This window comes from Culex pipiens, chromosome 3 (assembly GCF_016801865.2).
Source record: "Culex pipiens pallens isolate TS chromosome 3, TS_CPP_V2, whole genome shotgun sequence".
NCBI lineage: Eukaryota > Metazoa > Arthropoda > Insecta > Diptera > Culicidae > Culex > Culex pipiens.
Genome location: NC_068939.1, coordinates 22223354 through 22240165, shown reverse-complemented (window position 1 = coordinate 22240165; position 16812 = coordinate 22223354). Strand labels below are relative to the sequence as shown.

Below are 16812 nucleotides of genomic sequence, written 5' to 3'. Positions count from 1 at the left end.
TTTCAATGCTAAAAAAAATATTATTTTAAATATTTTTACTCTATTCAATAAAAATAGCCTTATATTTAAAAATGAGCAAAATAAATCTTATCGAACTCCAAGCGAAACTTATTTGAGGATACCGTTGAGATTTTCCCTTATCCTCTCAATAAAGCGGAGCCAAAGGGTCCATTTTGCTCTAATTCCCCATTTTTTTTTTTTTTGAAAATCGCTCTGTATTTAGAAAGAAAGCTTTATCTGGCCAACCAAAATGCACCCAACTTATGTGAAAATGTCCCAGAAATCCAGTAAAAATAATCACTTGCACCGCAAAAATCATCTAAGGTCCGTTTAACCCCAATTCAGGTATGAAAGCATTTTTGGATGTTTTCAAATGTCAGGTCCTATTTTAAAAATCTGAAAAACATTTGCAGTTTTAGATGGCCACATAAACCCTCCTTTCTAAATACAGAGCGATTTCCAAGAAAATTTGTTGAAAAATGGGGCAAAATGGAACGTTGCCGTTTCGTACGGTGAATCAAACCATCACCAATCGATTCCCCGGATTTTTTGTTTACCTAAAAGACACTAGTTTAGTTAAGTTAAGTACGATTTTTGGTCCGATTTCGCCCACTGAGCGATGTACCTTATCGAAAAAAAATTATCTTGCATCTGATTTTTTTCTTTAAAAAATCATGATTTTTGAAAGCGCAACACCAAATTTCTCATCATTTTAAACACTAGCGCATTATATACATTTAATATAATTAAGGAAATTTAACATTTAGTGATAAAATTGTGAAATTTTGTTTCCATGAACCTATTGTCTTGATCATAACCTAAAACTTTGCCGAAGACACCAAAATCCCTTTCTGAGAAAAAGATTTTCGTATATTCGGGACCATCCATAAACCATCTCATCTAAAAACACAAATTTCATCAAGCTTTACACAAGAAACTGCTGATGAAAACTGAGAAAAAAACTTCAACAAGTGCAAAGTTTTTGCTCAGCAATTTTGATAGAAGAGCAGTTCTCTAGGATTTCGGTCATTCGATTTTTTTTGTATTTTTTTATCCGGCTGAAACTTTTTTGGTGCCTTTGCATCATTAGTTTGTCCATATAATTTTCCATACAAATTTGGCAGCTGTCCATACAAAAATGATGTATGAAAATTAAAAAATCTGTATCTTTTGAAGGAATTTTTCAATCGATTTGGTGTCTTCGGCAAAGTTGTAGGTATGGATACGGACTACACTGGAAAAAAATGGTACACGGTAAAAAAAATTTGGTGATTTTTTTATTTAACTTTATATCACTAAAACTTGATTTGCAAAAAAACACTATTTTTATTTTTTTTCATTTTTTGATATGTTTTTGAGAACATAAAATGGCAACTTTTCAGAAATTTCCAGGTTGTGCAAAAAATCATTGACCAAGTTATGAATTTTTTAATCAATACTAATTTTTTCCAAAAATCGAAATTTCGGTCGCAAAAATTTTTTAACTTCATTTTTTTATGTAAAATTGAATTTGCAATCAAAAAGTACTTTAGTGAAATTTTGATAAAGTGCACCGTTTTCAAGTTATAGCCATTTTTATGTAACTTTTTTCAAAATAGTCGCAGTTTTTCATTTTTTTAAATTAGTGCACATGTTTGCCCACTTTTGAAAAAATATTTTTGAATAGCTGAGAAATTCTCTATATTTTGCTTCATCGGATTTTGTTGATACGACCTTTAGTTGCTGAGATATTGCAATGCAAAGGTTTAAAAACAGGAAAATTGATGTTTTCTAAGTCTCACACAAACAGCCCACCATTTTTCAATGTCGATATCTCAGCAACTAATGGTCCGATTTTCAATGTTAAAATATGAAACAATTGTGAAATTTTCCGATCTTTTCGAAAACAATATTTTCAAAATTTTTAAACCAAGACTAACATTTTAAAAGGGCGAAATATTGAATGCGACCGAAATTTCGATTTTTTGAAAAAATTAGTATTGATTAAAAAATTCATAACTTGGTCAATGATTTTTTGCACAACCTGGAAATTTCTGAAAAGTTGGCTTTTTATGTCCTCTAAAACATATCAAAAAATAAAAAAAATTAAAAATAGTGTTTTTTTGCAAATCAAGTTTTAGTGATAAAAAATTAAATAAAAAAATCACCAAATTTTTTTTACCGTGTACCATTTTTTTCCAGTGTAGTCCGTATCCATACCTACAACTTTGCCGAAGACACCAAATCGATCAAAAAATTCCTTCAAAAGATACAGATTTTTGAATTTTCGTACATCATTTTTGTATGGACAGCTGCCAAATTTGTATGGAAAATTATATGGACAAACTAATCATGCAAAATGGCTTCTTTGGGCATACCGAAGGCACCAAAAAAGTTTCAGCCGAATTAAAAAATACAAAAATTAAAATTGAAGAAAAAAGACCGATTTTATAGAGAATTGCTCAGAAGTGAAGTTTTATGGTACGCATTTAAAAAAAAACCTTGTGAAAATTTACACTAAGAAATTACATTGGAAAGGCTTTGTTTTAAAATATGACTGTTGTTTAAATACATTTTAAAATGTTTTAAAGCTCAACATTTATTTTATAACAAAGAAAATCGGACTTCTCCTGATTTAAAAACAGGTGCACATATTTCATATTAGAAATATTGTATAGGTGAACTTCAAGCCCAATAATTTTATTGAAATATTTTCTTAAATCTCTTAAATATTTTTAACTTATTTTCGATTTGTTTTAACCTTTTTTTTATATAACGAAATGTCCTGCTTACGGATCATAGAAATGTTTAGTATCCTTTATTTTATTTCTGGATCTAGTCGGATTTGTGGAATTGTCGAGTAATGCTGGACTACGATTCCCCTCTATCGTTTCGTGATTTTTAGCTGATTTCCGAATGTTTATTAATGAGCTATAAATTTCTTTGAGGGATGAAGCGGTCAAATGGCAGATTGACAACATTGTTGCTAATTTAAACTTGTCAAACAATCAAAATCCGCACAAACTATGGCTATGCTAAAAGACCAAAAAGCTATCTCTTAATTTTGAAAACATCCAAGGCTTTTCGCGCGTGTCGTTAACTTCCAAATCGGGATCCCTGTCCATAATTAGGATTCTGGCTACCGGTGATACGCCCAGCTAGCAAGTCCCCACCAATGTTTGGATTCTAAATTAAATAAAAACCAGTCAATTAGCGCTGGGGCCCCCAACTTTGCTTACCCTCAGAAATGACCATATGTTCGATTCGACGGTGGCGGCGGCGGCCAGATTTATTAGAGACTCACGATTTTTCTCTTGAGCCTGATTTCCTGCGAGGACTCGAGAGCGCCAGAAGGAGGTCATCGGCGCCGTCGAAACGCTTCCCAAATATGGTCATTATGTCATTTGAATAAAACTTTGCGCGTGTGGCATATTCTCGTCGACGACGTATTCAAATCGTCAACAAGAAACTGACCTTATTTAAAGCATCGAGATATGTCCATAGAAGGCACAAAACCGATACTTCTTTTTGCCACGGCGCTGTCATGGGAATTGAGCGATTAATTTAGCTGGGCAAATATTAGTATCTCGGTTCGTGTTTGTTGTCGCGTTTGACTAAAGGTGTTTCGTTCCGTGGACCATAGACGACCCGTAAGGGTATATGCTGGCTGCTGCTCTCTAGTGAGATGTGACACACTGTTTGTTTATTTATTCTTTTTTTGCATTCGACAAAGTCGTTAGACTTCGTGTCTGTTTGACAAGCCTGTTTTTGCTTCTAGTTTGCGTGGTTTTTTTTCTCTCTCTTTGACAGAACTGCGTGTATGTGTGTAATGTAAGGCGCGACATGTGCCCGCATCGTTCAACAGATTTGTAAGCTGTGATTAGAGCAGACTAATCGACGCCTGCGGCGCAAGGTGTGATGCCTACTTTGACCCCCTCCCCTTAGAGCTAGAACCTCGTTGGTGTTGATTTGACTTGTCATAATATGCCAATGAGCCAGTTCAAAGTGGACCGCCTTTGTTTTTGATCTTGTGAAGGATTAACGTAAACTTTTATGTTGTTTGATTCAAGTTTAATTTGCAGTCAACGTAATCTATTTCATTTTTTTTTATGAGCTCTAAAGATGGCATTTCTGTCATCTGAAACAAATCTATTGAAAAAAAAATTAACAATTTGATTTTCTTGGTAAAAACTTAATGTATAAAGTAAAAATCCTTTTTTTTTTCAAAATTTTGGTGTGCGCGTGTTTGTAAAAAAATAAAAACATATTCAAAATTATAACTATTAAAAAAAATCCAAAGGTCGAGCGTCTAAATGTAAAATGTAAAATTTCACGCAATTCAATTTTTTGTAATTCAGAATTACAAATGTAATGCAGTATTACGTAATCCCAAATTACAATATTGTATAAATCCGTTCTCAGTCCACATTTCTCATCAAAACCCCTTCAAATGTTAAGCTCCCCTTAAAGTTTTCAAGACAACAGTCCGCATTTAAGTGCGACAAAATTAACCAATCACTAATTGAGTTTGATCATTAAAAACAATCCGAAACTGTGATATACCAACCACAAGCCCGCGGCAACTGTTGCAGAGTGTATAGTTATGATAGTTTTGCAATTGATTACTTCGCCGGGCAGCAAGAAAAACCTTGATGAACCGTCGTCGACTCGAAGGTCTCTGAGCTTGGTGCTGCTGGACTTTAAAGTGAAAGTGCTGTTGTTTTTTTTTGCTTGTTGAATTCTTCAATTGCGCCAATCATTTCCCGTGTGTAGCTGTCAATTTTGGTCGTTGACATTTTCGCAATCAGGTCAGTTTTTTTGTTGGTCGTCGATTTCCCGGTAGATTTTTGATGGTGCAAATTTCGAGTGATTACAGCAAAAAACAGCATATCGCCGGAATCGAGTTGTGTCACATGTGTTGCACGTGTAATGAATGCAAATTACACACTGCACATTCGGTTGATAACGTGCCCTGGAAAGCTGCTGCATTATTATTATCGTGTCTAGCCGGAGAACCCCCTCGCTTGGATGTGTGTAGTGGTTGCCCTTTGCCACTGACCGGCTGTTTGTCGGTTGGAGTGCAAAAAGTTCTGACCATTGAGGGGCTGCTACTGAATGCCCCGGAGCGATGATTCAGCAGCGAAGAATTCGCGACTTCGTTTACACACGTGGAGAGAAGGGGAAAATGAGGTTTTCCCTGTTATGCACCCAGCTGAGAGTGTTTAGATCACGCAAAATGGAAATGTGGGAGTGATAGAATTGAAAGATGGCTATGGAAAACAACTTGTAATGATTTCACTGTTGTTGAATCAACTTCAACAACCAACACATCTGGAATTTATCAAATATTTTATTGGAAAGGAAAAGCTGATTTCTATTCAAATTGCCTTCCAAAATAGTAGAAAAAAATCATAGAGAATTGTCCGCGAATCAGAACTTGATTCAAATCAAAATCAATATGTGGAACGATTTAATTAACCCCGACCCCCCCCGCACTGCATTCCCAGACCCAGTGACATCACAGTTGTCACTGCCGATTATTTGCGGAACAGCCGCGGAGTGTTTTTTTTTTTTCGTATCGAAAGGCCGCGGAATCCATGTATGGAAATAATTACCGATGTTGTCGCTCTGTCGCCGACCGCGGTGGGGTCACCAAAACACCATAATCTACAACCTTCTCGATAGCGGCCTCCACGGACAGAATCAGCAGCGCGATAATTTTTATTTCGCGCACTGGACAATTTGCACGCACGAAGTACAGTCCAGACTCGATTTTTCGAAGGCCTCGAAAAAAATCACTTCGGATAATCGAATCACGAAAACAAATTGTTTTTTTTGTTGTCTGATTTTTGATTTTCAAGCTTAAGTATGACCCCTAAACTACGCTAAAGTGGTTTAATTTTTTTTATTCAAGATGGCGACCAATATGGCGGTGTACAAATTTTGGAAAAATGCATTTTATAATGAATAGGCAATCAACTATTCAAATTTGACTAAAATGGGGTCGCAGAACACGATGATCGATAATTCGGATACTCGAAACATCGAATAATCGAGTCTGGACTGTAATGATCAATTAGTTGAAGACAATTTTGATTTACAAAATTGAAAACTAACACATTATGCCCCTACATTTCTCAATATTTTTTTACATAATTTTTAATGTTTCAAAACATTGTTTCAATGAAGGAATTTAACATAATTTTACAACACCATAGTTAAAATATGGATACGGCAATATTTAATTAACGAAACATTTTATATGCTGAAAAATGAAGGTTTAAGAAATTCAATGTAATCGAAAGAGTGTAACCCTCTACTGTCCATTGTTTCATTTAATTTTTGTTTCCTCATGATTAGGATTAAAGGTCATTTTGAGCAACTATTGTTCTCCAAAAACATTACCTAACTTGTTATATGTTTTTATTTTTATTGATTTTTGGTATTCATGCCTTCTTTTTATATGCTCTGGGAATGTTTTTTTTTTCTATTTTAGTTTTTGACCTAGGTGAAGAAATCAATTTTTTATCGTTCGTAATTTTCTGTAAACTTTTCGATTTTTGATTGTTTTTCACATGTTTTTAGGATAACATAATAAGCAAATAAAACAGCAAATAAAAAAAATCACGATCAGTCCTGCAACTACGTAGATTATGAATAGGTAAGAATTTCGGAAAAGTGTTGTCATAAGATTAAAAGTCCAATTTCCAATCATATTTGCAATCAAAAATCAAATTACAATTTTGTTGACAAATTGTTCACACCAATTTCTATAGTCAGTTAAATTTACTGAAATCTGCACTACTGAAATTTTCAGTAAATGAAAACTTGCTGAAACTTGAGCAAACTTTGACAGCTCCATATTTTTTTTTACTGAAGTTCAGCGAAAAACTAACTGAAAATTTCAGTAGTGCAGTTTTCAGTAAATATTAACTGAAAACGAACAACAGAATTTGATGTGTTATCAATTTAAAGGAATTGTTTCGATCAATATTAATTTGCAAAAAAAAAAAAAACGACAGAGAAGCATTTGTTATGAGACAATTGAAAACATTACGCTTGTTCAATTTTATTTATTTTTTAACAATTATTTTTATTGAAAAGAGCAGAACAATTCACAAAAGTTTTATTTTAACAAAAAAAAGAGTGCAAGTTTGGTGACACTGAGATAAACTTTCACAAAATTGCATCCAAAAAAGTCAGTTTTTCAAATTCTTGAAAAATATGTTTTGCATCACTCATAAAATATTTCTAAAATTGCAAAAATATGAAAAAAAAAACGCATCGAAAATTTTAACCCTGAAATGCCTATAACTTATCAACAAAATTGTTCGCGAACATTCTTTTATTATGTTAAACAAAAAGAGGATTTTTGCATTTTTTTAAATTTATGGTCCTTTTTAGACCCTAAAAACTTATTCAAAACTCTAGCAAAATAAAAAAGTACATACAGTATGTAAAAAAAGTATTTACACCCCTTGGGCACTATGCACATTTTGTGATGAAACATGTAAAAAATTTAAAGTTTGACAGGAACCTAGTACTACGTTTTGTTCAGAAACTCATGCCAAACATTTTGCTACAAACAGCTCATGAAAAGATGATTTCTATAAAAAGTTATATAACAAATACTATTACGAAAATAAAAAAGGTGCAAAAAAAGTTTGTACACCTTTCGAAAAATTAACATAAATAATGTTATTTGTTGACAAATCACCATAAATCCAGTCTCCCAACTCCAAATAGGCATCCTTGACTGATAAAAAAAATAATTTGGATTGAATATAAAGTTTACTAACTACTTAGTATAAAAGTTTATATAACTCTGGAAATTCTATATAAAACTTATCTAAACTTAATTTTGCAAACTTTTAATTCAACTAAATGTCAATATATTACCATAGAATTGCTAAATAAACATGTTGGAGTGAGTATAACACCGTTTTGGGGGTATTTGTATCGATAGAATAGATTTTTTGTTGGAATTTCGTACCAACCCGGAATTACGTCGTCTGAAAATCCGCCGGCATCTGAACCGGTCCACAATTCACAAGTCAACCTATGTGGAATCGGAAAGGGCATAAAATTTTCGATCTTTTGATACCCATACATCCAGGTTTTCTATAAAACCCACGTTTTTAAATACCTAAGCAAAAACGTTGTTATGGTTTCGTTTGAGCAACCTGCCAAAAATGTATGGAATTTCGTAATTTTTGTTCTCGTGGATCAAACTTACTTTTTGCCCAGGTATTTAAAAACGTAGGTTTTATAGAAAACCAAGATGTATGGGTATCAAAAGATCGGAAATTTTATGCCCTTTCCGATTCCACATAGGTTGACTTGTAAATCGTGGACCGGTTCGGATGCCGACGGATTTTCCTACGACGTAATTCCGGGTTGGTACGAAATTCCAACGAAAAATCTATTCTAGCGATACAAAGACCCCCAAAACGGTGTTATACCCACTCCAACATGTTTATTTAGCAATTCTATGGTAATATATTGACATTTAGTTGAATTAAAAGTTTGCAAAATTAAGTTTAGATAAATTTTATATAGAATTTCCAGAGTTATATAAACTTTTATACTAAGTAGTTAGTAAACATTATATTCAATCCAAATTATTTTTTTAATCAGTCAAGGATGCCTATTTGGAGTTGGGAGACTGGATTTATGGTGATTTGTCAACAAATAACATTATTTATGTTAATTTTTCGAAAGGTGTACAAACTTTTTTTGCACCTTTTTTGATTTTTGTAATAGTATTTGTTATATAACTTTTTATAGAAATCATCTTTTCATGAGCTTTTTGTTGCATAATGTTTGGCATGAGTTTCTGAACAAAACGTAGTACTAGGTTTCTGTCAAACTTTAAGTTGTTACATGTTTCATCACAAAATGTGCATAGTGCCCAAGGGGTGTAAATACTTTTTTTACATACTGTATTTTGTGATTTTAAATTTTAATTAAATACCTACCTAAAAATTCGGTATTTTATTTTTCGTATGCCTATTTTTCAAAAAAATCCTAATACAATCTTCAAATTTACCGAAGACACCAAATCGATCAGGAAATCAATTCTCAATATTAAGATACAGATTTCGAATATTCACATGCCTATTTTGTATGACCAGCCTACAACATCGTATGGAGACTTGTATGGAAAAAGTAATAATGTAAAGTGGCTTCTTTTGGCATAAGGAATGCATGGACAAAGTTTCATCTCAATGGAAAAATGCAAAATTCAAAATCTAGTCAAAATTTTCAAAATTCTAGAGAAATACAGTCATTTTTTATTTTCGAGCTCGGCAGAATTCTGCCGAAAACAGAACAACTGAATTTTTCGACAGAAAAATGCCGAACTTCAGCATATCAACTGTAATTTTTCGGTAGAATGACTCCCATTTTGCCGAGATTCGGTATATATTTCTGCCGAGCGATAAGTTGTTCTGATTTCGGCAGAATTTTGCCGAAGTTCGGCATAAAAATCTAAGTGTGTATGCTAATGTTTTAAAACATTTAAGGTACAATGCATTGCATGACTGTAATTATTGCCAAAGGACATTTAACACATTAACACCCTTTCGTATTAATGCAGTTGAAGGTCTTATGATGTTTTTTTTTTCAACTGTTGTTGATTAATGCAAATATGAACCACAGTGCCCATACAGGCGTGACATCGCTTACGCAATCTTCACCTCATTCAACTCCCAACGAACGGTGTTCGTTCGCAAGTTACCCGACACCGGCAATCCGGTTTCCGAGAGTGAATCTTTAGTATACTTTATGTCCTCTCATTTGCAAGATTGGCACCAAACAAGGCCGGCTACCGGTCGAGAGTGTGTGTTCTTGAATATTTACTGAAGGAATGAAATGAAAAATAGCCCAGAACTCGATCCATTTTGATGAATCATCTTTGTGGTTAACTTCGAACAGTGGGCCTGGCCACTAGAAAGAGCGAAGTTGGCTATTATCAATCCTGAATTCTTCACAATGCTTTCAAAAGATTGTTAAGAAAGCTTTTTGTCTGTTTTTGACAAGCGAACAAATGGTTGATTTGAACAAATTGATTTAGAAAAAATACTGGTAGCCCTTTTCTTTTCATACATTTACCAGACTGCCATATATTTTATTATTGGTTGCTGTTTATTAATTTTTAGGGTAAACAGCTGCTGGGTGCTAACGATGCGTCCCATCCTGAATTCGAAAGAGTATCAGCTGATAGGCGCCACCACTAATTGCTTCCTTCGTGGCAGTCCACCAGTCTTAGTTTGATCGAAAAAAACCGGTTAAAATTCTACCCAATCCATTTCAACCTCCTACACTCTTTACCGTTACAGAACGTTCTGTCAACTCAATCAACGATCTTTCTCAGAACAAGTTCTGAACAACTGTCTTAAGCTTTTTCAATCTACGGAGGAGTTACTTAATCGAGTGATCACTGACGGATCTGTTCCCCAAACTATAGCGCTCGTTAGCGACAACTTCCCACCTGCCCATCCCATAGTTGGTAACAGCTACGCGGTACAGTTCAAAGAATGGCTCAATCAATCCGCGGAAAAGTTCCTGATCTCTCTCTCTCTGTCTTACCTTGCAGCATCGATCTGTACGCGGTGTCTGTGATTGCGAAGACGTGTGGCGGCACCTCGTGCCGCTTGATGCCTTTGTACTTCTCCATGATCTTCTCGGTGTAGATGGGCAGCTTTTTGTACGGGTTGACCACCACGCAGAACAGGCCGGAGTAGGTCTGGAAGAGAGGAAGAGGGTGGCCAATTAGTGTTTGTGGATACGGATTAATTTTGGAATGGAATTTTTTGAGATATTCAGAAGCCCAAATAACTCGCTAACCAACGATGACAAAACATCGGGTCATTTGTTAAATCGCACGTCCCCGTTGACCACCCCCGCAACGCCATTTGTCTACCAACTCCTATAATTTGGGATACCGAAAACCAGCACAACGACGAAAACAGCAACATTTGTACACATGTTTTGACGGCTCCCCAAGTTCTGCATTCCCCAAAAAACGCTAAATTATAATGTACGACCCCTCTAGGTTATGGGCGTCAACCGTTGGCGCATTAGACACCCCGCGGATCGTCGCAATTTCCATTGGCCGTGGTCAATGTCACTGACTGTTTGTCTCGTTGAAACATCGGATCATGACACATCTGGTTCAGACTCTGTCTTAGGGAAACCCGACCGGAAAATGCGGCAACGGCCAAAGGAAACCGGTTTACAGCTTCCGGAGCAACGGAACTTGCACTGAGCTATTTTTAATTGACATAACCCCCCCTCTCCGACAGATTTCGGTGGCCTGCGGTCACGCCCCCGCAGATCTTCAATTAGTGTGAAGCGTTGGAGTTCATGATCCGATTGGAACGAGTTTAACGCCCATTCACGAAATCTTTGCTTCAGAACGCCGTCATCGCAGCCGTTCCTGAGTCCGTCCGGCAAAGCTGTTAATGTTTGGTCGTATTTTCCATATTTATTATTTTGCCTTCCGTTTTGCGCGTGCGATTTTTTATTACCATAATCTAGCTCTTGGATGCGCGGCCAAACAGGGGCGTAAAGCGCTACTGTTTGACCATTAACGCGGCCTGCAGCACAGCAGATGCATATAATAAATATAATGCGGCGAAGAAGAAGACGACTGTTGACGACGATGATCCGTAGCGATTAAACCTGCAAGATCCGCCGTTACGATCCGCTAACAAGGCGCAGCAGCGCGCGCTCGGTTCGATTAGCTTGCAATTAAGGGGTTGTTTAGTAAACAATTGCCTGCAGCACACTTTGTACCAGGGCCGACAACCGGCTGATAACGACGTCTCAATTTAGCACCAATGCCGGTGGATGATCACGGGCTCAATTGCGTGTGCGATTGGCTGTGACCGTGCTGGCATGTAACGGTGGAGGAACAAGTGTTGAGTATTTGAAATTTGTAGCAACAAAATAAGCAGAATTATTCAAAATTTGGACATGGTTTCCGACATCACAGCATGGAATTAAGCTTCCTGATTCAAGAATAACTGAAGCACCACCGATTTAGATACCTTTCAAAGTGGAATAATTATTTTTAATCAAAAATTTAAAAATTCGACGGATTCTTAAATCAAAAATTCTAAAATTTTATTTAAAAAAATAATCTAAAATCTCAAAACTGCAAAAAAAAACCCTTAATTATAAAATTTCAAAGATTTACTTAGTTCCTTTCACCCCGGGATTCAACCTGACGACCATTGGATTGCGAGTCCAACTACCGACCAGTCACTCAACCGAATTAACGACGCTGCCAAACATATTAAAAAAATGTTCAAAAGTTCAAAAATCATTTATTTTTATTAATGAAAAAACTCCAATTCCAAAACTAAAATCACATAATTTAAAAAATCAATATTGAAAAATAAAACCACCAGAATTAAAAAAAAAACTTACAAGTCAAAAATTTAAAAACCTAAACTGCTAAAATTCACAAACCCAAAACTTATTTTTTTTTAAATTAACTTAAAAAACTAAAAAAAAAAGATTCAAATGTTTAGAGATTCATAAATAAAACATTCAAGAATAAAAAAAAATGAAGTTTGAACCTTTTAAATAAATGATGCTCAAGGGTGCACAGCAACGAAGGAAGTAACTTACGGACCCAATCCTGCAACAACGTGATTGTAAAAATAGTCAAACTTTGATGTAAATTACTTGGTGGACAGTACTTTAGGGGATGAATAAAAACATATTTCGATAGTACCCGTAATTTTGAAGATACTAAAATGTCTGTAACAAAAATCTGGGTGCAAAAGCTCTGGTTGATGTGCACCGTTAAAAATTCTAAAATCTAAATTCCTTCTTTCCAAAATTCTAAAATTGTATGGCTTCAAAATTCTAAAATTCTAAGAATCTCAGAATCATAAATTCTGAAGTTCTAACATTGTAAAATTGCAAAGCTCTAAAAATAATCTCAAAATTTAATAAAATTATTCCAAGATTTTAAAACAAAACATCTAAAATTAAAAAAAAAACAAAAACCTAAAATATTAAAAATTTAAGATTTTAAATTCTGAAATAAATAAAAAAAACCTCAATATCTACAATTATAGAATTTAAGATTTCAAGAATTAAAACACTAAAAAAAAAAAATCATAATTTCTAAAAGATAAAGGATTTTTCGAATATTTGAATGTCCAAAAAATCCAACTTCATAATTTCGAAAAAAAATTAAATTGTAAAGCTCTAAAATTCAAAAATTCTTAGAATCTCAAATTCTAAAATTTAACTGCAAAGCTCTTAGAAAAATTCACATAAAATTTAAAATTTAAATGATTGAAAATTTAAACCAACATTTTTTTTTTAATATCTTACAAAATTTGAAAACTCTAAACTGCACAACCCAAAACCTACATAATTAAAAAAAATTAACCAAAAAAACAAAAAAAAAAAGATTCAAATGTTTAAAGATTTAGATATAAAACATTCAAAAATAAAAAAAATGAAGTTCGAACCGTTTTTAAAAATGTTAGGCTTAAAAAATATAAAAACCCAATTCCTAATTTCCAAAATTCTAAAATTGTAAAGCTTAAAAAATCTAAGAATCTCAGATTCACAAATTCTGAAGTTCTAACATTGTAAAATTGCAAAGCTCTATAAATAATCTAAAAATTAAAAAAATCTAATAAAATAATTCAAAATTTTAAAACCAAAATTCTTAATTAAAAATCAAAAATCTAAAATTTGAAAAATTCAAGAATTTAAATTCTTAAATAAAAAAAACCTTAATATCTGCAAATAAAGAATTCAGGATTTCAAAAATAAAAAAAAAATTAAAAAAAAAAAAAATAGATTCATAATTCCTTAAGGATAAAGTAGTTTTTTTTTTTCAAATATTTGAATGTACAAAAAATCCAAATTCATAATTTCTAAAATTTAAAAATTGTAAAGCTTTTCAATTTAAAAATTCTCGGAATCTCAAATTCTAAAGTTTGAACTGTAAAGCTTTAAAAAAAATAATTTCACATAAAATTAAAAATTTCAATGATTGAAAAATTAACCAACATATTTTATTTTAAACTTACAAAATCCACAATTTAAAAACTCTAAACGGCTCACAATTCACAAACCCAAAGCATAAAAAAATAACTTTAAAACTAAAAAAAAAGATCCAAATGTTTAGAGATTCAGAAATAAATTCAAGAATAAAAAAAAAATATGAAGCTTGTATCTTTTAAAAAATGTTAGGCTTAAAAATTCTAAAATCCCAATTCCTAATTTTCAAAATTCTAATATTATAATGCTTTAATATTCAAAGAATCTCAGAATCCCAAATTCTGAAGTTCTAACATTGTAAAATTGCAAAGCTCTAAAAATAATCTAAAAATAATTCAAGAGTTTAAGCCAAAAAAACTAAATTAAAAAAAATCAAAATCTAAAATTTAAAAATTCTAAGAAAAACCTACAATTAAAAAATTTAAGATTTCAAAAACAAAAAAATAAAAATTTCATAATTCCTAAAACATAGAGGATTTTTCGAATTTTTGAATGTCCAAAAAATCCGAATTCATAATTTCTAAAATTCAAAAATTGTAGAGCTCTAAAATTCAAAAAATAGAATCCAGAACTCTTAAGTTCTAACTTTAATGCTCTTAAAAAAACATTCGAAAATTAAAAAAAATAAAGATTAAAATTTTAGGATTTTAAACTTGATCAAAAATTCCAAGATAAAAAAATATATAATAAATCTTAAAATCTACAATTTAAGAATTTAAGATTTCAAGAATTGAAAAATTCAGAAAATCTCAGATTCATAATTACTAAAAGTAAAAAGGCATTTTTGAATTATTGGATGTCCAAATTGTGGAATCTTCGAAAACTCTTATTTCAAATTCACAAATTTTAGAATTTTTATTCGATTTTGAAAGATTTTGGAATATTTCAATATTTATACTCAAATAAGCTTTATCATAATTTAATAGGTTCTTTACCGCATCAGCATGGTACTTATTCCCATTTCCAAAATACAGCCAATGCACAGTGATATAGATCGCAAAATTAAGTGGAAAATAAATTTTCCGAAAAATTGTGCCGCGTTCTGGAGGGCATATTTTGACTTGGTTTAAAATTAGGGTGGTTCACGATAAGGGTGTTTATAGAAATCTAACTTTTTAGCAACTTTATCGAAGACACCACCTTCTACGACCAAATTTAGAGAAAGCAATATGTTTTTTAAGGGGTTACATACATGTAAATCGAGAAAAAAGTCAGAGGTTAGTATGAGCACACATTGAAACTTTTTTTTGAATCTGTTTTCAGGGTATTAAAATATACATTTTCATCTGTTAACAAAACAAATTAGAAGACATTCGGTCGTTTCATTGCCGAGATATATTTGAAATTAGCAGTTTCGAAAAACGGGTGCCACGATATCTCTACACTGCTTTGACCAAATCGGCTCAAAATTTTGGTGAAGATTAGTTAAACCAGTCCCGACTTTCAGGAGTGATTGAAAATCACCTTTTCAGAGGATTCAATAAATTTTCTGAATTATGAAATTTTACGATTTCTTACATGTATGTAACTCCGTAAGCGAAGCAATTCAGGGTTAAGTTTTAAAGAAAAGTGATGTTCGGGGCACTTTTAGAGCTTTAAAAAACACATATTTTTGTGTAAAAAAAAGTCAATTTGGACTTAAGGGTCAAAACCTACAGCCATTTTAAGCCAAAAAGATGCAATTTCAAAATTTAAATATCTCAGAAAAGCGCAGGCCAAATGTAAAGCTCCTGCATTCGAAACTTATGTTTTGTATAGCATTCCGGAAAAATCTGGTCTTAATAGATTTTTAAATTTTTAATAGATATTCCGTTTTCAAATGATTGACGCGTTTGACACCCATTGACGTGACGGTATGATTCAACCCATGGTGTCGATTTCTGGAAAAGTCAGGGAAAACCTGGAATTGTCAGGGAATTTTATTTGACCTGGAAAAGTCAGGGAAAGTCAGGGAATTTTAAGCTGGGTCAGGGAATTTCGATGATCTTAAAAATATTACTACAAAATTTCATTTCTTTTTGAAAATTCGCCCTTGATGATGTATTTGAATGTCTTCCAGGCCAAACTTTGCAACATTGATAATATTTGAATTTTTATATTGGTTTTTTATATTGGCAACGGATAGTTGCATTTGGCATTTCTTCGCGCGTTGCTTGTTTGCAATATGTTTAGGTTTAAAAATCAAATAATTTGGATTTGCTTTGGATTTGCGTTCAACTGAAAATTACAAATTCCTAGCGCACACAGGGTGGGACAATATGAGGCATTGCCCCACCATCCTCAGAGATTTATTCTAAAATTGGTCGTTTGCTCAGCATATAGGGACCATAGATAAAATCATATATTTTGTCAGAAATATTGAATAATTAAAAAATTCAAAAGTTGAAAAATTCGAACATTCGAAAATTTAAAAAAAATCTAAAATTCTAAAGCTCAAAGATTTTAAATTTTAAAAATTCTGAAATTCTGATATTTTGGAATTGTTGATTTCTTTTTTTTTTAATTCTTATTCTAAAATTCAAAAAAAAAATGGTATGTAAGAAAATTTTCCGAAATTTAACTTATTATTCGTTATCTAAATTTTTATTTTTCTCAAAATTAAACTGAACTATGATTTCAAAATGATCCAAAGTAATCTAATTTTGTGTAATCTAAAATGCAAGCAAAATAGTGATGGTGAAATGGAATTAAAAATTAAAAAATTACTTTCAACAATTAAAGAAATAAAACAAAAAAATATGAAATAAACAGGGTTGTTACGGACGGCGTGAATTTGGCGCGGATTTCGCTCGGATG

General features: G+C 32.7%; 1 protein-coding gene across 5 annotated transcripts in view; it reads right to left on the bottom strand.

The window, feature by feature from the left end:
• LOC120425590 (myosin heavy chain, non-muscle) overlaps positions 1-16812 on the bottom strand; it is a 101244-nt gene that overhangs the window by 28074 nt on the left and 56358 nt on the right. For all 5 annotated transcript variants that reach the window (XR_005606554.2, XM_052711121.1, XM_039590169.2 and 2 more), the window contains one exon: positions 10570-10726. Coding sequence is in view for 4 of the 5 variants with exons in the window: in XM_052711121.1 (XP_052567081.1) it covers positions 10570-10726 (157 nt within the window). In the remaining variant the exon portion in view is untranslated. The remainder of the gene's footprint in view (positions 1-10569; positions 10727-16812) is intronic.